Genomic DNA, 22,487 nt, shown 5'->3' with positions numbered 1-22,487 from the left:
ATCTGAATACCAGGGTCAAATACTAGCATGAGAGATTGAGAGAAATTGCCAAACTGTGTCACAGTAATAGACTGTGTAGAAACACCTGCCTGCCATACAGCCCTGGATAAATATACCAATTTTAAAATTACTTCATAGGACATGTTTAAATATTCATAATTGCTTACAGAACTCAAAAGCGTATAACCTTATAATAAAAATGTTTAGATTATGTTTGCCATAAAAAAAGCCAAGACCAAAAACCTTTGGGAGTAATTGTGTCTCTTATTAAATAGTGCCATACGGTTCTACACATGTGCAGCATTATGCAATTAACTGTGATGCAAGATGGGATGTTGTTGATTAAGTCGACAAGATTACAGTTAATTTAATACAACTGACACTGAAATGGTGATATTGGTTATTTTGTTTTGGTGTATTTTGAGGTGAGTCCGGAAAATTATGGCCTAGGACCAAACTTAGAAGAAATAAAAAAGACACAGAGGCGTTGTTTGACAGACTGGAGTTTCGCTGAGCATTTTCAACCCCATGTACTTCTTCAGGTATCGTGTGAACTGACAGTCTTATATGTACAGTCACCCCTCAGAATGCTGTACTAATGAATTAGAATCATAGAATCATGGAACAGTTTCGGTTGGAAGAGACCTTCAAGATCATCAAGTCCAACCTTTGTCCTAGCTCTACCAACAGCACTAAACCATGTCCATAAGTACAACATCTACCCATCTCTTAAACACCTCCAGGAATGGTGACTCCACCACCTCCCTGGGCAGGCTGTTCCAATGCCTGACAACCCTTTCAGTAAAGACATTCTTGCTAATATCCAGCCTGAACCTCCACTGGTCCAACTTAAGGCCATTTCCCCTTGTTCCATCACTTGTTACTAGGGAGAACAGACCGACCTCCGCCTCGCTACAACTTCCTTTTAGGTAGTTGTACAGAGCGATAAGGTCTCCCCTCAGCCTTCTCTTCTCCAGGCTAAAAAGCCCCAGATCCCTCAGCTGTTCCTCATATGAGACACGCTCCAAATCCTTTACTAGCTTGGTAACCCACTTCTGTACCCTCTCCAGCACCTCAATGTCTTTCTTGTAGAGAGGGGCCCAAAACTGGACACAGTACTCGAGGTGCAGCCTCACCAGTGCCGAATACAGGGAAATGATCACCTCCCTGCTCCTGCTGACAACACTATTCCTGATATAGGCCAGGATGCCATTGGCCTTCTTGGCCACATGAGCACACTGCTGGCTCGTGTTCAGCCGGCTGTCAATCAACACTCCCAGGTCCCTCTCTGCCTGGCAGCTCTCCAGCCACTCCTCCCCAAGCCTGTAGCGCTGTTGGGGGTTGTTGTGGCTGAAGTGCAGGACCCGGCACTTGGCCCTATTGAAACTCATGGGATTGGCCTTGGCCCAGCGATCTAGCCTGTCTAGATCCCTCTGTAGAGCTTCCCTACCCTCAAGCAGATTGACACTTCCACCCAGCTTGGTGTCGTCTGCAAACTTACTCAGGGTGTACTCAATCCCCTTGTTCAAATCATTGATAAAGATGTTAAACAGGAGTGGCCCCAGTACTGAGCCCTGGGGGACATCACTCGTGACCAGCTGCCAACTGGATTTAACTCCATTGACCGCAACTCTGGACTCGGCCATCCAACCAGTTTTTCACCCAGCAAAGCGTATGCCCATCCAAGCCAAGAGCAGTCAATTTCTCTAGGAGAACACTGTGGGAAACAGTGTCAAATGCCTTACTGAAGTCGAGGTAGAGGGCATCCATGGCCTTTCCCTCATCCAGCAAAATTAGTAACAGAGTACAGGGTATTTCCTTGCTAGATAATTGATTCAGCTTTATCCCTTTTACATTTTTGCCAAAACCCGTTGTTCTTCAGCTGCTTTTCAGTTTCTTTTGTGAAATTTAGTTTGTAATGGGTTTTTATTTCCTAGTTTGGCCAAACTACAGCTATCCTTTTTGGTAGTGAATTTTTTAGCTAAACGTGTGATGAAGACAAAATGATCTTGCCCTTGGGGGTGATCCTCCCTGGCAGTTATAGGACTCATTAGTGCAGTGTGTGTGAAAGCATACTTTGCAAATACCTACACAGTTTTATGGGCAAACAGAAAATTTTGTTGTAATAATACTTCACCCTCTCAGGGTTACAACCTTCATTTATAGAAATCTTGCAAGCTAAAGACTAAAGCTCATGTTGCAGAAAGACAAAACGAGAAATGTGAAAGATAACTTCAAGTGTAGATGGCTTAAGTTGGTAGGCTTCTCTTGGGAATAGTGGATTATTAGTTCCTGTGCTGCCTTGAGCTTCATGTGCTGCAATTCATATTTGCTCCTAATACATGCTATACATGGGTGAAGGAAAGGCTGCTTGGACTTTTTCAGCACCACTTTAGTATCACAGCTTTAAAGTCTGGTCGTACCTTTCGGTACGTGGGGAATTCCTTTTTGTGCAAGATAAGTAGCTCATACTAACTGCACTGTCAATAGTTAGTGAATATAGTCAAAAGATACTGGTGGAAAATAACTGCAGCAGAAAATAACATTTTATTGCAACAGAAAATAACATTTTGTAAGAATATTTCCTTATACTACACGTCACATCTGAACGTAATTTTTACACTAGTTGATATTAAGGTTTTCATGTTTAAAGAGAATATTAGCTGATATGGAATTATTTCAGTTTTATTTCTGTTGCATAGTTCTGTAAAATAGTAGTATAAAAGAAGACTTTCTTCTAGCTATGACTATAAAATAAGTTTCAGTCTGCAGACAATGTAAACATTGGAGATGATGGGGCAGTACAGAACAGAGTGGAATAATATAGAACACAGTAAATCTTAGAGATGTGCAGGTCATAGTATAGCAAACTGAATACCAAGTAAACTTAACTAAGCTAAAAAAAAGTAAATTTGCTTTCTTTTTACCTGGTATGTCATAGTTCTGCTTTTATTTACTATTTATTTATTTAAATACTTTACTATTTAATTTTGTTTAAGTATTTATTTAATATTTAAATATATTTGTTGTTATTTGTCTGAACTTTTTCATTCATGGTCAGTCTCAGAAGGGGGAGCATAGTGACTGCCTCTTCTCAATATGAATAGCAGTGGAGTTTTAACGTCCACCTGCCTGAACACTTCAGATTGCTGGAATCCAAATGGTTTGATACATGTTGTAGGAGAGTGAAGTTCTGAAGCACCTTTTGCTAAAAGCTCTGCTGTGTGGCATCTGTACATATGCTATGGTGTGAAGGGAGGATATACCTTTATTTCTTTGCTTTTCAGGTTCTTCATACTGCATCCCAAGAATATAGATGTATTGATTCCCTTTATCATGCCCAAGATAATTCTTTGCTAGTGGTTCTTCACAATCCTATGAATCAGTATCGTTTGTGCCAAGAGACTTGGGATATCGCGTTGCACTCTAATGTGGGATTCAGGTAATTGATTTTCTCTTCATGTCTCATTCTCAGTCATTTTCAATTAAAGCCTGCGTGGCTACGCTTGGGGCAAAGCTTTGAAATTAAAAGATACCACGACATCACACTTTTAGGAGAAAGCAAGTTGCACGGGTGGAAAACAGTGCTATATCAAAAGAATCTGTTGAGACAAAGCTTTTCCAAGTGAGGAGAGCCGTGCAGTAACTGTATGTGACTCCTTATCACTTACTATAAAAATATCTATAATGCACACATACACACAAAGTCATATTAGGGATATCCACATCAAGAAAATTGTGTTGAGGACACTTCAGGTGAGGGAGGTTAAAAAGAAAATTCTGTCTAAGAATATAAGTACCAGGTTTTTCAACTATGTATGCATGAATTGGGCAAGTGTCACTGGGAAAATTTTTTGAGAAAAGCTAGAAGCCCTTTATTAATACTAGAATACTTTTTTCACAGAATACCGTATTATTCTTAATTTCTTGTCACTGTCTGCTTACCAGTTAGAGGTATGCAAGTAGTTGACGTGTCTGCTATTAGAGCTTTTGTCAGTGGACCTATTCATTTTGGAATACTTTTTTTCATTGAAACAGTGATTTAAATGATGATGTGTATCCAACTGCTATTCCAAGTAATTGACCAAAAATAGAATATGTGTCCATGTACTGATATGTAAAGAAGCTGCAATGCCATGGAGAGACATCTGGGCTATCTTTAACCATGTCACTCTGGTGATCTATGGTTTAATTAGATCTGATTTACGAAACAGAATTTCAAGCCAATTATCCAATGGATGAACCCCTCCCCCTCCAGTTTGTCCGCAGGCATCCCTTTCTAAGCACCTCATTTGTCAGAATATTGGAATTTTTAATAGTAACTTTTGTTGGTACCTATATATTTGAACAGGTTTGAATGCTAAATAGGCAAAGTGTGCCTTCCTGAAGACATGTCTTGTATTGTATTTCATATCTTTGCTGTCAGTCAAGGAACTCTGTGTGAGTCTATCTTAGCTTTCCAGGTGCTTGGACTGAAATTTTTTGCCATGAAAAGAGGCTGTTGTGATTAGCAGTGACTGGGACCAGAGCCAGAAGAGATTTACCAGCAGACACACAAAGTTCCTTGGAGAAAATATGGGCTGTTTTGTATTTGTTGGGCAAATCCACTAAATGTCTGGTCAATCAGTTTTTTTGCATGTATGTAACAACTGAAATCTTCCCCAAAAGATAGTGAAAGATGGTGTGTTCAAGTAAACCTGCATGCATGGATCTTGCATGCAGATAGACCCCAGCAGAGGTTCAGTGGTCTCAAAATCTATTACATAGAAGTCTGTTGGAGCCCAGAGCTGTTTACTTTGCCAGCTGTTCTTACCCTTCTTTGGGGCACTGGACATTAAGGGCTTGATTCAAGTTGCTTAAACATAAACACCTGGTGCCTGATGTCTCTGAGATGTCTGCACAGGGCTGACACATATGACATAAGACCCATAGGAGACCCATACCCTTTTGGAACAGACACTGGAGACCAGATCACATACCCTAGTACATCTAACATGTCACTTGGTGTTTACATACAGTGAGTAACACCTCATCCCAGTGGCACATTGTTGTTGTGTTGCCTATAGGGGCAGATAATGAGGAACCAGACCTCCTCAGGAAGCATTTCTCCTTGAAACAACAACTCTTCATCTATGGGGTCCTAGAACAATTTGGCTGGGTCACCTTGAAAGGGCACTGAAATAGTCATTCAAGGCCAATTGAGAAATGAGAGGAGCTCTTGATACCTACAAAACAGAAGTTGCCAATTTTGCATCCAAAGGAATGAAGCGTGTTCTCTGGTAGATGCATTATAATTCAGTTGAGGATGAAATAGCTATATGCTTCCTCCTTCTTACTCTTCCACATACACTGGAAACAAGGCTTAGACATTAAAACCAGCTTCTGCTAGGGCACAACAGCTTTGTTCAGTGACACTTCATCAGATTCTGTTTTAAAGCAGCAAGAAGTTCCTAAAGAAACTGCCATGGAAGCTAACAAGAAGGTTTGTCTTTGCTCTCGTTTCATAGAAATATTCAACATCACTGCTATTTACGCTACTTAGTATCTTTGAAGAGCTATGGGCTTTCGTTTGGTTCTGTTATGCGGTATTTATACCTGCCTTTTCTCTGCAAAATAATCAGCACATTTTCTGACCTTATTCAGCCTTTTTGCCAAAGATAATTTTGATTTCTAGACAAAGTATCATAAATATTTGCTAGTGTGAGTTTCCAAGCAACGTAACACTTCTGCAGAAGACAGTCTTTAAATACCTGGAATGCTTGAAGCTGTCACCTGCATTAACTTCCAGATCCTGCTGAGTTGTCAGGAACGTGCACAAACCCTACTTACTAATTAAGCAGTAGTGTTACCTTTGTATGAAATAACTGGCTCCTGATGAGTTTAGTAACAATTCATTGATTTTCCTTTTACTAAAATGGTTATCATTCTAATTTTTGGAATATATTTAAGAGCCACACTTTCACCACAGGAAAGTTACAAATACACAACAGACACTGTGCTTGACTATCTCTCTGTTAGGAGTTCTCTGCCTGTATTTCCTTGTCTTTTCCTTCCTCCCCAATTCTTTATTGTGACCTCTTACAGACCACAGACCCACTTTGTAGGGTTGTTCCAAAGTTGCTGTCTGGAATATACTTCTGTTACCTGCTAATCAGTTGGTTACAGTGGGTCCTGTTACAGCAAATTCTCGTGCAAGGAAGAAATTAAATTTCTTAAGGTGCAGCAGCTTTTGCTCCTGGAGATCCCAGTGACCCTTTGTTCTTTATGGGTATCAGGTCCCATAGTTCATGTAGAACATCCAAAAATTCAGGAATTGTAGTGTTCAAAGGGTAGGCGGCAAAAGTTGCATGTGAAATCTCACAAATGCTACTGACTAAGTGGATCCAAAGGCATGGACACATGTACCTGCAGTGATATGTGTGTATAAAACGTTTCAACTCTGGTTAGGATAAGTGGCCACTGTGTCAGGAGGCCAAATGAATTCAGACGTTATCAAAGCTATTCTTTTGCTCAAAGTTAATCTTAATGACATTTGGTTTTACTGTGTCATAGTAAATACATTACACATGTTACTGGAAAAGAATAATCCTTTCTGAGAAATGATTCTGAGTCAGACATTGGCAGTAGTGACATCAGAATACATATTAATAGAATGTGTATTTTTGACATTGAATGACTGTTTCATTGGCCTAAAATATTTTCCACACGAATAATCTCTTTTATTTATAGTGTATATTCATCTTCAAGTTATTCTAGTACTGGCAACTGTAGGTTCCTGCCTAGTTTTGCCTTTTGTTTTCAACATCTTTGTTTTTATAGTTTGTACACTTTTCTTCACATAAAAGCAGAGTCACCTTGTCCCTACTGAGTATATGATCAACAGTTTCACCACGCAAGTTTCCCAAAGCAGGCTCCACCTACATTGCAGGAGCTGGGAGAGACTTGTGTATTTTTATGTTGTACATGAACTATATACATCTCTAGTCTCTGTAGATAGCCTACGTATTCATTCTCTAGGACATACAAGGTAATGCTGCAATAAGAACTTTAAAACTGTCATGAGGTCAAGAGTTGGTTGTGCCACCTACATGTTCACAACCAAAAACTGTGATGTATACAGAGCCTTTGAATACAATTGAATCATCTTGAACTTATAAATGCAAAACATTATGAAGACACAACTGAATCTCCTGCATTGGTTTTGCACACATGAAAAATTTTACTTTAGAGAATTATGGTAGCAATCCAAAAAAGAGGTTGAGTGGCAACTACAGATTAGACTTCAAGGCTTCATACTACCTTGGAAGCAGTTGTTCTCAATGAACTATTTTAGCAGTTATTTTGGACACCTTTGGAAGATGAGATAATGCAACTACCAATACCAGCTGCAAACTCTGGATCAGTTCATCATTCAGTGCTCACTTCAACTGTTAATTGTGAATATTCTTAGTTTACACCAGGCTATCGTGCATTGATTCTCTAGTCTGGATTTGGATGACAGTTTAGAAGCACCTTTCTTGTCACACCAATGAAGAAGAGCTAGAAATTAAATAGAACGACACCTTGTCAGTTGCTGAACAAACAAATAAAGCATATTCTAAAAGACAATACAAATCACGAGCAACAAAGAAAGGAAGTTATCCTGGTGGTAAAACAGTAAAGAGGAGAATTACTCTCAACCTTTCTTAAACTGAATGTCTTTCTGTTTTCTGACTTCCTGGATTTTCTTTGAGGGCAGGCATTCTTTGGAAGACAAGTTTCTAATATCTCTTTGCAGGAAGGATAACCAAAATCCCAAACATAAGATATATGAAGCAAATATCAGCCAGCAAAAGTACCAGCTCCTTTAAAAACTGAGAGAAACCCTGTCAAACACAAGCCTTCTCTCAGAGGTTATAGAATAATATTTGTATAAGAAACTGAGAAACCAAGTGATCTTGTTTGACCCGAAATCATATTAGTGAAAACTGTATTATGGTAAATAGAGGAATGTTGTGCTTTTCAGAAACTATCTCGAGTTGGTGGCCAACTCAATTGAAGACTGGGTGAAAGAGGAAGAAGTCAAATACCAAGAAGAGAAGATGGCTAAGGAAATAGAGTCTCTTAAACTGGAAAAAGCTATGTCAGAAGCACCTTTTGAATTTTCTGCATATGCTATCAAAAAAACTGGCTTCCATAAGCAAGCCAAAAGTGGGTATCTTTTTGTTTTATCCTAGAAAATTCATTTTCATGTTGAGTGCTGAGACCCAAACTTTTCAGAGAAGAATTTCATATATATTTTTTATAGAGTAACCTTATTTTATCATCTCTATAGACATAAATATGTTTTGAAATTAATTAAATACATATATTTAAATATTCTGCATCATCCTCTGTTCTGAAAACTGAGACTTTTAGTGTGAATTTACATTTACAATAGCTGTGTTTATTTAGTGGAATTACTTTAAGGGTTACATGCAAATATGAATCTCTTTAGTTGACTGAACATGTGAAGAGATGAGCAGTAGTTAAAGTCAGCAACATGGTTCAGGAAAATTCCTTTTTAAAAGGGCAGGATAAAAGCTGGAAGTGAGAAGCTGTGGGCTAGAAGCTAAAACTGGAAATTGGAATTGACTAGACTGCAGAGCAAACTTTAATTACAAACAACATTTTGGGTAGTGAGAATTGTAAACAGTTCATACAGTATCTATTAAGCAGGCAGCAAAATCTGAAAACCCCTTTTGACAAAAGAGAACTTTTGTCCAATTTGTCTATTTGTGTATTTAAATGGCATTAAGAATGATTTGCTGATATTTAGCCTTTGCTTTATTCACCACCTTTGAGAATGCATTTTGAAACCTTCTAGTACTAGCAATTACATTTACAAAAATAGGAATGATATTACTCAACCCAATTAACACGTCTGTCTATAGTTTGGAAACCAAAAGGACAGTTATGACTTCTAAATCATAATTTGTACCTGTCTACCTAGGTAGAATCTTGCCCATCTGGTGCCTCATGAGAGATAAGATTCACAGAGAAGTTCACTTGCTTGAAAAAAGATAATCACCTCTAGCTGGGACATGTAGATGAGTGACAGTGTCTTTAGGTGATTTCAATTTCACTGGCACTGCTGTAACCCACACTGCAATTTCTTCTGTTTAGTACAAAGTAATTTAACTGTAATTTTCTGATAGTGTACTTTATATTTTCTAGCAGGTAAACGTTGGGTATCCAAGCAACATATGAAATCACACACTCTTGTCATGAGTCATAGATGCTATAAAGCCCTAATAGTAAAGAAGGGATATGGCAAGTGTTTCTTTAGTGAAGGTTTGAAGGTTCAGGCAGCATTTATTCACTTTGTTATCTTGAAAGGTCAAAATATCTATGACTGGTATTGAGAGTCAGTCTATATTGTTTAGCATATTTGGTCCCCAGTTCTGACTATCAAGTAATATTAATTGTCAGATAAGTTTCTTCTAACCTGAACAGACTTTCTGTTTTATCTCTAAAATATTTTAAATTTTTTATCCTACTTTTATACTTTTACTATTTTGAAATATGTTTTTTATTTACTTGAACTTCTTTTATTTTTATTTTTCCATTTTAAAAAATTATTCAATTTTCATATATTTATAATCTCATTTATTCCCTTTCATTTCTCAAAGGCAGAACATCAGGACCTGAGAGCGTAATGGAGACCTTTCCAGAATCTCAATCCAACAATGAAAAAAGCCCTTTTATTAGAGAAGGTTCTTTAAAGGTGAGGCAAAAATATGTATGTTTCTGAAATGGACTAAATAACACTACTTTCCCAGGAAGGTAAGCCTTCATCCTTGAGGCATGACTCAGTCCTCTTAGTTTTTCTACTCTTGGCTATTTTTCATATATCTTATTTCTTGTTTTCTTTAGTTTATTCCTTATTGATTTCAGATATGTTCTGTTGTTTTCTTAAGGGAAGACTGTTTGGAGTTAAGCTAGACATTTCAAAAGCAATTCATAATTGCAGTGCTAGGAAATGAGAGTTTTGGATAATATCCTACTTCTTGAAGTTTTCTGGTTATAAAGCTATGAAAACATAAGATCCAGATTCATGGGAGTGCTTATGTACTCAACTCCTACTTTCACTATCTACAGCTCTTTGAAATCAAGGAATGCAATTATGGTACCTCAGAGTTCCCTTATGTCAGAGAATCCCATTTTATAGATGTAGACCATGGCCATGCACTACAGATTAATTGACTTGCCTAGATTCACACAGTAAGTTTGTGGCTGAGGTAGGAGTTAAGCACACGTTTTTTAAGCCTTAGCATTGCCTCTATCCGTTAATCTGCACAAAACTGGTGTAATTGATGTTATACTCCCCTGCTTTTTTTGACTTCTGACAGCTATAGTATGTCTCATCTTTCTTAGACTGTGTAATGCTCTGCACTGGAAGTACTGATACTGGAATGCAGATATGAAATGGTTTTAACGAATTCCTGGTAACTCAAGTTGGCACGGCTCAAGTTAGGCTAATGCCTAATTTGTATCTGTGGATTCTTAGCATTTCTTCCACAGAAATGTTTGTGCTTTGGTATGCTTAGAATATAAAATGCTACAAAGCCCTAAATACTTGGATGTCTTCCTGATACAAATTGTAATTCTGGCATTGATACCTCATTTCTCTTTCTGTAAAAGAATAATATCATTTTATCTCACAGATGTATTTTGGGAATAAACTAATACCAGTGATGCACTCTCATTTGGTGATAAACATTGTGGAAAAGTGCACAACCAAGTAATTCTTTTTATGACTAAATGTGTAAGATACAAATAATCAACTGATGTGTCTTCTGTGGTCAAGAATTACTGATCCTGTGGATTCAATGAGTCCATAATTTTATGCAAAACATAGTGTGTAATATTGTAAACTGTAGACACGTTTGGAAAACATGTCTTAGAGTGACTTAGAACATTGCTTCCTTTGAGTTTGTTTACTTGTACTCTTTTCAACATGTACATATGTAATACCTTGTAATACAAAGAGAACCACAGTCTTTTGAATTCCTAACATTTAATGTAGGCTTGGAAGGAGAAGCAAGACCGATTACTGGAGGAAAAACAACTTAAGGAAGAAAAAAAAGGAAAAAAAGAAAATTTGGAAGGTAAAAAGAAAGGACAGGAGATAATAATACATGAGGAAAGTAAAGATTCTAACAAGAAATCTTCCAAAGAAAAGTTTAAAGATGAGCCAGCAAAAGCCCCTGAACTTGAGGAGGAACCCAGCATCCCAGAACCACATTCTGAGAAAGTTTATAAGGTAAGGAATCGTATTACTGCACCACGTTAGGAAAGTACTAACTATTTATATATAAAGTCAAGGTTACAGCAAAACTGTTACCCATTCTGAAACTGGAGTTCGGGGCAAATTAAGCCTAACTAGATCTTGTTTAACTCCATCATTTTAGCAGCAGATCCTTTCCTAAAATTTTTGGAAAGCAGTTTCTGATGTTTAAGATTATCCTACACAAGACTTTGTAGTTAACTTGGATGGTTTTTAGTATGTATGACATGGATACAGATACAACTTGATCATGGTTTTGTGCCCATTGAAAATATATTTATGGGATGAATTTTGCCTAAAAATGTGATTTTCATGGGAGAAGGTGGGAAAAGGGAACATAAAGACCTGTTCCAATTCCCATATTTGGCGACTGCTAGATTTAGTTGAAGTTTTGGCTGTCCACACTGGAAATCCAAATTGGGAAAAAAAAAAAAAAAAAAAAAGTAAAAGGAGTTCACTGTTACTTCAACTTCATGTTTCAGAATTCATGTTCTTGGAGTCCACTAATACAAGCTATTCTGCCTCTTATACTAATAGAAGGGTATTTCTTACAGAGGAAACTCTTCACTCGTTTAGTCCAAACAGTTTTTAGGCAGTTTGCATTGCTTTATATTTGCAGAGTCTAAGCCTTGCATCCAAAACTTGCGTAGGTCAATATATTCTAGTCTAAACTTGCTTAAGTAGAGGCTTCAAACTCAGAGATATATAACATTTTAGTCTGAACTTCATAGAATCATAGAATCATACTTGAATACACTCACCTAAATTTTGCCGATTTGTGGCTCTTTGGAAGGCACAGCAATGAAAGAATCGGATTTATAGTGTCTGAATTCCAAAATCTGGTGAGTGGAAATCTGAATCTTTATGTGCCCTTTATCTGATCCCATGGCATTATACTTTGCCTCTTCATACCTGGCCAGAATTTTTCTTTTCCTCCCATTATATGTTAAGCCATCAGTCTACTTGCTCCATACCACTGATGGACCAGATTCTGCTCTCATGTATAACAAGTTACTTCAGTTAGTAACTGAGAAATTATTTTGATTATGAGAACAGCATGCTGTGTATTTGCTAATGTTTTTATTGCATTAGTCACCGTATCTAAGAAAAAAATGTTGACCAGAATAGTGGGATCCTCATGATATATCCTTCATTTACCTTTTTCATAGTTTCTGCTTTTCTCATTTATGCATAATCTAAAACTTGTTTTTCCAGTTTCTTGGCTATAATACAGGGGAGGATCTCATTCAAGTATCAGGAACCAATCAATATCTTTTCCCATCTGATGGAGGACAGATTCAAGTAGAGAGGATAGAGTTTGTAAAAGGTGATTCTTTAATTCTTTATGCTTTGCTTTGACTCCATTACTAACTGATGGAATAGTTTCTTAATCCACAAATGCTTTTTTTTCATGTTTCAGTAGTAGAAATTCAATTAAAGACATTGTGAGATTACTATGTAGTTCCATATTAGCCTGTCGCTACTAATGTTTACATTTTCCTGTACTATGTTAACAATTGATAGATAAATAAAGTACCAGCAAATTAGAAATGGAGAAAAATCAGTTCATATTTATCTGTTCAATGGTAGCCAATGCATGATATTTCAAGAGTGCATGTTCCAATAATTTGGTCAGTCAAACGCAATATATCTAAGCAACAGGGTTTTCTGCAGCCTCTCAGATTGAAGTGTCAGGAAGTTTTTGAATATTTATTCTAAACTCAGCTAACCTTAATTTTGTCTTGTTGGTCTACTACTAAGCAATTCAATCTGCTTCTGAGCAATTTTCTTTTTGTTTGCCCTGTAGTTGCAGGTGCAGGGGTTTTGTTTGGGTGCGGGACAGTTCTGAAGGCTGGTGGGAGCAATAATAGTATTCTGTTGCATTGCAGGTCTAACTTTGGTAAAGGTGAAAGTGATAAAAGACAACCACAATTTTTTCATTCATATCACAGACCCCAAGGAAAACTTAAAAGAAATCGAAGTGCAAGAAATTAGTGAAGAACAGAAAATTAGATCAGGTTAGTGGACTGACATCACTGATGTAAAGAATTCATAGTTTGACATATTTAGTAATTGGATGCAAACCTTAACAACTAAGAGAAAATAAAATCCTACTAGTGGCAGAGGTTAAATAAAATCAGTGTTCTGTAAACAGAAGTAAAAATCCAGTTGGCCAAATTAAGCACCATATAGAGAGATCTTACCAAGATGTAGAAGCACAGCACAGGTCAACAGGTGCAAACCAGTCTCTTTTCCAAAAGAAAATGAAATCCATTAAATCAATTAAAAGAGTCACCATTCATTAAGAAAATAATGTACTACTTCAGTAGAGGAATCCTTCAGATTTTAATGTGGCCTGGGAAAGCCTAAGAAGATGCAAACTGAAGATGACCAGAATAAATATCTGCCCTTGAAAGGCAGGATTTCCCTCTTTGAACCCACCCTTCTTTTGTGGGTCAGATGACCATAGCGTTAGTGGCTCCTCAATACCTTTGCTTGAGAAAACAGATTTTTCTGCAGTTCAGCAGCTTCTACTGCTGGATGACATGTTGCTAACTTTCAGAAAGCATTGAATCCACATGCTCTCTGAACCCAGGTGAGAGTGTTTCCAAGAAGAAAGCCAGTCTGTAACAATATATGTATATGTTTGCCAAAAGCGCTATGGAATTGCTTTCACTGGACTGAAGAGTATTGTAAAAGTAGGTAGGTGTGTTTGCCTTTTGGTAGGTGTGTTAGCTCTTTTAATCTTCATCAGTGTTAGAAAACGTCCTGCTCTTGCTCCTTTCCTTGGCTTCAGCTGCCACCACTGATGTAATGTTAGGTTGTCTGAATAGAAAATTTGGATCCCTTTCAAGATAAGATGTTTCTTGTCTGAAAGTAGACCTGTATCATTCTGGGGTCTGACAAATGGTACTTTCAATCACCAGTGTGCTAGCATCTGAGGCAAGTTGTATTCACTTGGCATGAGTGAGAGGCTTTCCTCCTGTGTAAACAGGAGTACCTTATAGAAAGGCAGTAGGGAAGAGAAGAATCAATGCACTCTGATACTTAGCAGTGGCTGAACAATACAATAGTTAAGCTTTTAATGCAGTCAAAATGGCAAAAGAGCATCCTGCAGGTGGTTATCACCAATGAACATTGTAATGACAGACAGTGAATAGAAGCAGACAAGGTCTCAGCCTGTGTGCCTTGTTGATGAAAGAATTGGGAGATGGCTAGGTATTGGGTGCCTGCCTTAATCTTCTTTTGTAGTCTTCTTTGCTGCTCATCACAGTTTTAAGAAGTTGTGCACCATATTAGAAATCCTAAGGATTTCCTCTTATGAGCAGAAGTTTCTTTAAGGCAGTAGGAGTTGAACTAGAGGTAAGGTAGGATCCTGTGTCACTGTCTCAGAGATGTTGCCTTACATAGTTCACGTGTTTCATAGTTTTCAAAGGTGACATACTCATCATGTGACATCTTGTCCTGCACCTCCAAGTAAGCTTGTCTCCTGATCCACTTTCACAAATGCCAGACAGATGTTTGGATCTAATTTCTCAACTTCTTCTCCTTTCTTCTACTTTCTCCTCAAGGTATGGTCACTGTGACAGTATCTGAGAAACAGTGACTTTTATTAGTTGCATAGGCCACATGTAGCGTTCTTGTCAGCCAAGTAGGGAACAGAAACAAGGATCCTTGACTTAAGAACTAGGTTCTTTTGCTGTTTAAATTCACAAAGACATTTACTAGTTGTTGCTTTTAAACCTGTTTTTACACACCTAGCTAATTAGAATGCAATTTCTAGATGAAAAAATCACAGCTAGATTACACAAAAGTGACTATTATATACTACCCTATGAATGGAATAATAAAGTTTTCCCTGTCCTATATTAAACTATTTTACAGGTTAGTCATCCACATTGAGGTGCCACTGTTCACACCAGTCATTGGTTTGCAGGTCAGGTGGTTCTGGTATGTGTTGCTATCTTTAAAATTCATTCTATTTTTTTTTAAAGGAAAATTGAAAATTCAAAAGAAAGCTGTGAGCAAGTTTGGATCTTTTTCAGCCACCTTGGAAAATGGAATCCAGCTGTCCCTGAGCTATTATGGACCTACAGGGAAGAGAGCAGGTAAAGTAAGCAAATAGAAGAGGATATTTGAGAACTGTAGGGGGAATTCTTTTTTTATTTTTCTTTTTTCTTCATACACTCCTTAACCCAATAATTTGTTGCATGCAATTCTGCCTTTCTCAGCAGCTGTTACTACATGGTAGGGAATTTTCAGCAAGGCTCGAGATGAGATTACATTGTCAAGAATGTTCTGTGATTCAAATTTCAAAATGGAGGGAGGTCTCCACGCTTTTTTACTTACTGTGAAAATAGAGCAGTGCAGGGAGAAACTTGCAAGTGTTGTTATTAAGTAGCCCAGCAAAATCAGCCAATTAACTTGAGCCAAAGAAAATGTGATTTGCTGAGGAGTCTTCTTGGTTTTCCAAGAAATAATATTTTTGTAAACGTATATAGATGATTATGGAACTTTCATTTTACATTAGTAGTTGGACTTTAGGTTACAGTTGTGCAGACATAATGAGGGATTTCTCTCAGCCTTTCAATAAACACGTTCACCAACTGGAAGCAATTGCTTCACAAAACCACAGTGAAAATAGCATCTGCTTTTACCAAGAGCTTTTTGTTTCCATTACATTTGAAAGGCCACTGAAACCATCATACATATAAAAGTGAAACCCGCCTCTGATCAGAAAATAACCCCAGCATTTTTCAGCTATTAAAATATGAAAACATTTAATTGAATGCATCTTTGTGTGAACTGTGGTAAACCATTCAGCTATACACTCAGTTTTAATTATTCAAATACATTTTACAAATTATTTACTAAAAAAGAACTTTTTAAACTTGGGCCCAGAAAGCATTCACAATGTGGTGGACTGTGAAAACTTCTGTTTTGGCGTAAAAGAGAGATATGTCTAATTAAACACCTGCAGGTCAGCTGTGTTGTTTAGGCTTTTTTGCGTGTACCGTAAAGCATCCTATTCTACATTAGAATAATCCTTGCCATGTTGAGCTTTAATGCAGCACTGCTGAGTGGCATTCTTTGATTGTTTGCAGTTTTTCTGCAATCACTTGCTTGTGCCTAATTCCCCTTATGGGTGTTTGTATCACAAGTGCTCAGAAAAATTCTGACCAGAAATATTCTGGCTTAGACTATTCTCATATGCCATCCATCCCTAGTGCAGAACAGTATGCCATGTAATCAGAAGTTTCTTTCCACTGATTGGTTCAATTGGGTGCAAATTACTCCTTTTCCCTGCATTACTGAAATAATATTCTGGAACCTCTCTAATATTCTTTTTTTAATCATTTTTCTTATTTTATCTCTTGCATCTTCCTTTTAGGGAAGCTAAGATGACAAAAGGCCCTAGGCTGTTTGCCAGCTTTATGCATGTTTTTTTATTTCTTGGTTAAATGTTAATATTTAAGTTTTGAATTATTATCTGTTTTCTCTAGCATGACCGAAATCTAACTTCAGACCACCTTACAGCCAGGCTTACTTATAAGTAAGCTTCTATCACTTTGTGAATCTGGCACTGCTTCGCCACCTGTGGGGCTTTTGCCTCTGGGTATTATAGAACCTTTACATTTGCTCTTTATGCCTTGATGAAATTATGGGAGTACAACTCCAAGTGTTAAGGAAACCTTCCTTAATCTGCCAGTCCTCTGGATTCCCATTTTTCTCAAGATCTCTAAAGACACTTTCCCCCAATCTCAACAATCCACTCTTTTTCATTGTTACCCTCAGACATTATGTTCTCATTTTTCAGGGCAACCAGAGTAAAGGAGTAGGTGAAATTTCATTAGGGGTCAAGAGCCTATAACAGCTTCTATTCCTAAATTCAGCACTCTGGAAAGTAGTGTCATCTGAAATGATGACATGCTCTGCTTCACAGCCTGGGTAGCTGTGAAGGATAGCTCCCCTCACTATGTATATAAAGTTGCTTATGCCCGGTTTGCAGTGTTCACGTGGATATTTATACTAACCTGACAAGATGGATTTTATTCACTAATGATTTTATTGGACAGTTGCCTCAGAATCCTTCGTTTCAGCTGTCCTACTTCTCTGTGGAGCACTAGCTCTGTCAAAGTTTTAGTCAGCTGTTTTCTTCTCACCATCTGCCTGTAGATGGATACTACTACTTGTTTATTACATGGCCATGCTGTCTAATAGATGTGTATCAGAGTGGACTTCATGGAGAATTTTAAACTTTCCTATTTTATATAATTAGCTGAGAATTCATCTCTAGCATATTACAAATAAAACAGGTTTGTTTGCCTTTCCTCAGAGTTCCAATAAGCTGTAAAAGCCACACAGCATAAATTTCAGTACATGACAGCAGAGCCACCTAACATAGCATCAGATTCCCGTGCATCAGGCGTGCATCTGGCATGCATCAGCTAATGAAAATGGAGATACCAAAAATCTTTGTGGTGATCTGAATTTCCCTTTCAGGCCAATTCAGGCTGATTTCTGACTAACCTAGTGGCCTTCTACAATGGAGTGACTACATCAGTGGACAAGGGAAGAGCTATCAATATTATCTGTCTGGACTTCTGCAAGGCCTTTGACATGGTCCTACACAACATCCTTATCTCTAAGTTGGAAAGATATGGATTTGATGGGTGGATTGTTCAGTGGATAAGAAATTAGCTGGATGGTCACATCCAGAGCGTAGTGGTCAATGGCTCGATGTCCAGATGGAGATGGGTGCTGAGTGGTTTCCCTCAGGGGTCCATGCTGGGGCCAGTGCTGTTTAATATCTTCATCAATGATATAGACAGTGGGATTGAGTGCACCCTCAGCAAGTTCGCAGATGACACCAAGCTGAGTGGTGCTGTTGACGTGCCTGAGAGATGGGATGCCATCGAAAGGGACCTGGACAAGCTGGAGAGGTGGGCCCAGGTGAATCTCATGAGGTTCAACAAGGCCAAGTGCGAGGTTCTGCACCTGGGCAGGGCTAATCCTTGTAATCAATACAAGCTGGGGGATGATGTGATAGAGAGCAGCCCTGCTGAGGAGGACTTGGGCATACTGATGGATAAAAAGCTGGATATGAGCCAACAGTGTGCGTGCAGCCCAGAAGGCCAATCACATCCTGGGCTGTATCAAGAGAAACGTGGCCAGCAGATCAAGAGAGGTGATTCTCCCCCTCTACGCTGCTCTGGTGAGACCCCACCTGGAGTACTGCAACTGGCTCTGGAGCCCTCGATACAAGAAGGACACAGACCTGTTGGAGTGGGTCCAGAGGAGGGCCATGAAGATGATCAGGGGGCTGGAGCACCTCCCCTATGAAGACAGGCTGAGAGAGTTGGGGTTGTTCAGCCTGGAGAAGACTCTGGGGAGACCTTATAGCAGCCTTCCAGTACCTGAGGGTGGCCCACAGGAAGTATGGGAAAGGACTGTTTACAAGGGCACGTAGAGATAGGACGAGGGGCAATGGTCTTAAACTAGAAACGAGTAGATTTAGGTTGGATATTGGGAAGAAGTTCTTTACCATAAGAGTGGTAAAGCACTGGAACAGTTTGCCCAGAGAGGTGGTCGAGGCCTCATCCCTGAGACATTCAAGATCAGGCTTGATGGGGCTCTGGGCAACCTGATCTAGCTAAAGATGCTCACTGCAGGGAAGTTGGGCTACGTGACCTTTGGGGGTCCCTTCCAGCCCAATGCATTCTGTTGTTCTGTGATTCTATGATTCTATGCTAAAGGTCATGGGTATATTCAAGTATGTGTGCATTTCCCTGATGCTGGCACCAAGACAAAATCTAAGGTTAAAGGCTTAAAAACTGGGAAGGCTTGTTATCCATGGACTCCTAAATAGGACTGTATCACCAGATGATCTAATAGTTTCTTCAAGCCTTAGATTCTTAAATTTGGGGACACCTTTGCACTTTACATAAATCCAGAATCATCCATAAGGCAAATGAATACACAGGCAGCCTTTCTAGTAGTTTAGAACTTCATTTTTAAGGTGGCTTCTGCATTTTCTTGTTTGCAGAGCTAAAACCCATCTATGCCAAAACCTTTCAGGAAACAATACACATAGCAGCGCTTTGGCCTACCTTTTATCTTTCTCAGCCAAAAATATACTAATGCTTCATCTGCATTGCAGAAAATGCCATGATCTCACATCAGAATGGTTCTATGAGCATGCTTCCACATGTGTTTCTTTCCTTTGTCTGAATGTGATCTGGCTAGCAGTTTGTCAATGAGTTATTTAACTTTTCTTTGCCTGATGTATCATTTTTCACGTTAAATGATACTGTTCATTGGAAGAAGCAGAATTAAAATGTAATTTTACCAAAATTTTTACCAAAAAAAAAAGGATTTTTGGAAGTCTTCCTAAAAGACATTCTTGAAATGACTGGCTTGTTAAACTTAATGCTTTGTAGAAAATACTGAGCAAATCAAGCTTGCTTTATTTATTTAAAAAAGGTTTTCAAAAGTTGGTTTCTGAGGTCATTATGTTTTGCTCACTGCTGTATTCTGTTCTTTTCTATATGGGTGTGGTTAAGATGTGGATAATAAGTTGCTCCATCTGAGGTAACAATTTCTCCAAAACAAACAAGAATTCAATTGCATAAATTGTCTAGATGAGTAACAAGATGCTGTTTCATGAGTTTTAGGTTTGAGACTTAGGCTACCTTCAAGCAAGTAAAGATGATTAAAAAAATATTTCAAAAAAGCATTAAGGTTAAGAGTTGGCTGGGTTTTTCTGATTAAAGTGTCAGTTCATTGAAACAAAAATGTTTTACAGAAAATCTTAGTTTGTATTAATTTTATTTTCAAGAAACTTTTTTGAAAGGCAACATGACTACTTCCTGTCAACATGCTTAGCAGGCTGCACTAATGCTTGGCCTTTAAGAACTGGGAGAGTCTTAGCAAGTCTAGATCATCAGAGTCTTTCTGAGTCATTAAAGCAAAATAGAGCTATGTAGTGCAAAACTGCTAGAGTCGATCCATGCTGGATCAGCCCTGATAAAGCATAACAACAGCGATCATTTCCTAGATGCTAGGCTCAAAATGTCTTCACCTATCTAAGTATTATGGAAGTAAAAGAGAATTTTAAAAATTGTATTTTCTATTTTTGAGAGGCAAGTGACAACCTGTGGGAAACAATAGTTTCAAGGTGCTTTTTAGGCTGACGAGTAGTCAGTCTATGGAAAGGTTTTCTAAATATTTTCCTATATTCAGTCCCTCTATCTGAAATAATAAACTCCTCCACCAAAGTTATTATTCCAAAGGTAAAATTTAATGTGCAAAATCTTGTTAAAAAATAGAATGCAGCCATCTACATTTACAAAACTTAATTGCATTAAAAATACTGCTTTTCCCTTCCTTAGATGATGAAACAGATCCTGTCTTAGCAAGAATTCTGAACATCCCTTCTGTTCATATTCCGACCATAATTTCTCCTGTTACATCAGCTTCAGGAAAAAAAGATAAGTCCATCAAACAAAAATCAGGAAAATCTCTGCTATCTACAAAAGCGAACCATAGCAAAATAGGCCCTCCACGACCTCATGACCCGGTAAAGCAAGAAGAAGAAAAGGTGAGAGAATATAAACATTATCCAAGGAACAAAGAAAAAGAAACAAAAAAAAAATTCAAATGCATAGACTTACATAACAGAAGCATATATTCTTCTCAGAGGACTTCGAGCTGTGCCTTAACAAATTCCTAACAATTTATGGTGCTTCTAAGGATATGTTTTACTCTTCCGGTTGTTCTCAGATGTACTTATTGGCAGTTGTTAATGAAACAAGCCTTTATGACTCCATGATGTAGAGCAGTGTGTCTTCCATGGTCTACATACTTTTGTCAATTTTGGCTTTACAGTTCCACCTGTTACATTATTAATAACCTCAGTGACTAGAACTGCTCTAGAAATTAATTTTTAGTTTAACCAAGTAGGAGAAGTTTCCTGTGCTTTCCAAAACCTGTATTGGAAAGTCTAACCAACTGGTAAATGAGTTTTGCAAAAGCTCTGCAATTTGGTCTTTCCAGCTGATCACAAGCCAGGGACCAGCAACTTGAGGAAGTTACTTTTGCTTCTATCACAGGACAGATCTTTGGAAAGGATGGATGAAATTTCAAAAGCAGATCCTGAATTTCCAGTTCTTGTTACCATTTTTGGGCACTGCACTGAGAAGGTTCACCACCTTCTCATCTATAAAGATCTGAATGTTTCTTTTTTCAGAACTATGTCTTGGAAAACCGGTCTTTTGTCTACTCTGGTTCCTTTTGCCTGTTTCTTTCAAAATTGCTCTTGCTATGCTCTCACCGGAGGCTTATGAGTTATGTTCTCAGCTCCCTCGGCAATGAAGTTGAATGGAGGTCACAATTCTGTTGACGGAGCTGGGCTGAACAGTTCAAAGAGGTAGAACGGGCAATATGGAAATGAAGGGTTAAATGCAGTGGAGGTTTATTAGAAACGGGAGGTAGCTTCCATTACAAAACAAATGAGAGGAGAGGGAAATAAGACAGACAAGAATGAACACATACTGAGAGTTGTAAGAGTAGCCTTGGAAAACTCTCTAAACATGACCTACCTATGCTGCTTCTGTGGTACCCGGACGAAGTAGTGCTGTGGCTCTTGTTTCAGCGTGAATTCTGTCCATATCCACAAAAGCCTTGCTGACCTAATTTCAGCAAGTTTAGCTAGGTATTTAAAGAGCATGAGCATGGAAAGTGATGTAAGGAGTGGCCAAAGAGCACTCAGCGTAATACAGCAATTGTGTTATGCAAACAAACCCTATACAAACAAATATCCCTACCTTTAAAATTCTGTTAGAACGTTGTCTACATTCCTCCTCTTCTTCCAAAAGGCTTACTTTTATTTTGTTTAGAATGTCTTCAGACAGAGACTATCCATGTTAGTGCATACAGCACCTGGCTATGTGAGTCTGCAAGTATTTTGGAGGACAGGATTAGAATCTGAAGCGAACTTGACAAATTCACATGGACATGGTCTGTAAAATAGGATGCGATTCAGTAAGAATAATTGCTAGGTCCTACAATTACGTATAAATAATCAACATATATCTACAGAATAAATAACAGTTCTACAGAGAAATGTCTTGAGAGTTGCACTGGATCACAAGCTATATGTAAGTCAACAATGCCATCT

General features: G+C 38.1%; 1 protein-coding gene across 1 annotated transcript in view; it reads left to right on the top strand.

The window, feature by feature from the left end:
- The window catches only part of SPAG17 (sperm associated antigen 17), a 115,627-nt gene that overhangs the window by 52,224 nt on the left and 40,916 nt on the right, over positions 1-22,487 (top strand). Inside the window, 9 exon segments of the mRNA XM_086460644.1 lie at positions 426-542; positions 3,288-3,442; positions 8,006-8,190; positions 9,651-9,745; positions 11,048-11,284; positions 12,524-12,635; positions 13,198-13,358; positions 15,324-15,417; positions 20,701-20,909. Coding sequence (XP_086316770.1) covers positions 426-542; positions 3,288-3,442; positions 8,006-8,190; positions 9,651-9,745; positions 11,048-11,284; positions 12,524-12,635; positions 13,198-13,358; positions 15,324-15,417; positions 20,701-20,909 — 1,365 coding nt within the window.

The sequence above is a fragment of the Leptosomus discolor genome, chromosome 1 (genome assembly GCF_034619465.1).
Source record: "Leptosomus discolor isolate bLepDis1 chromosome 1, bLepDis1.hap2, whole genome shotgun sequence".
Classification (NCBI taxonomy): Eukaryota; Metazoa; Chordata; class Aves; order Leptosomiformes; family Leptosomidae; genus Leptosomus; species Leptosomus discolor.
Note: the sequence above shows the minus strand (reverse complement) of the source record. Positions and strands in the feature narration are given on the sequence as shown.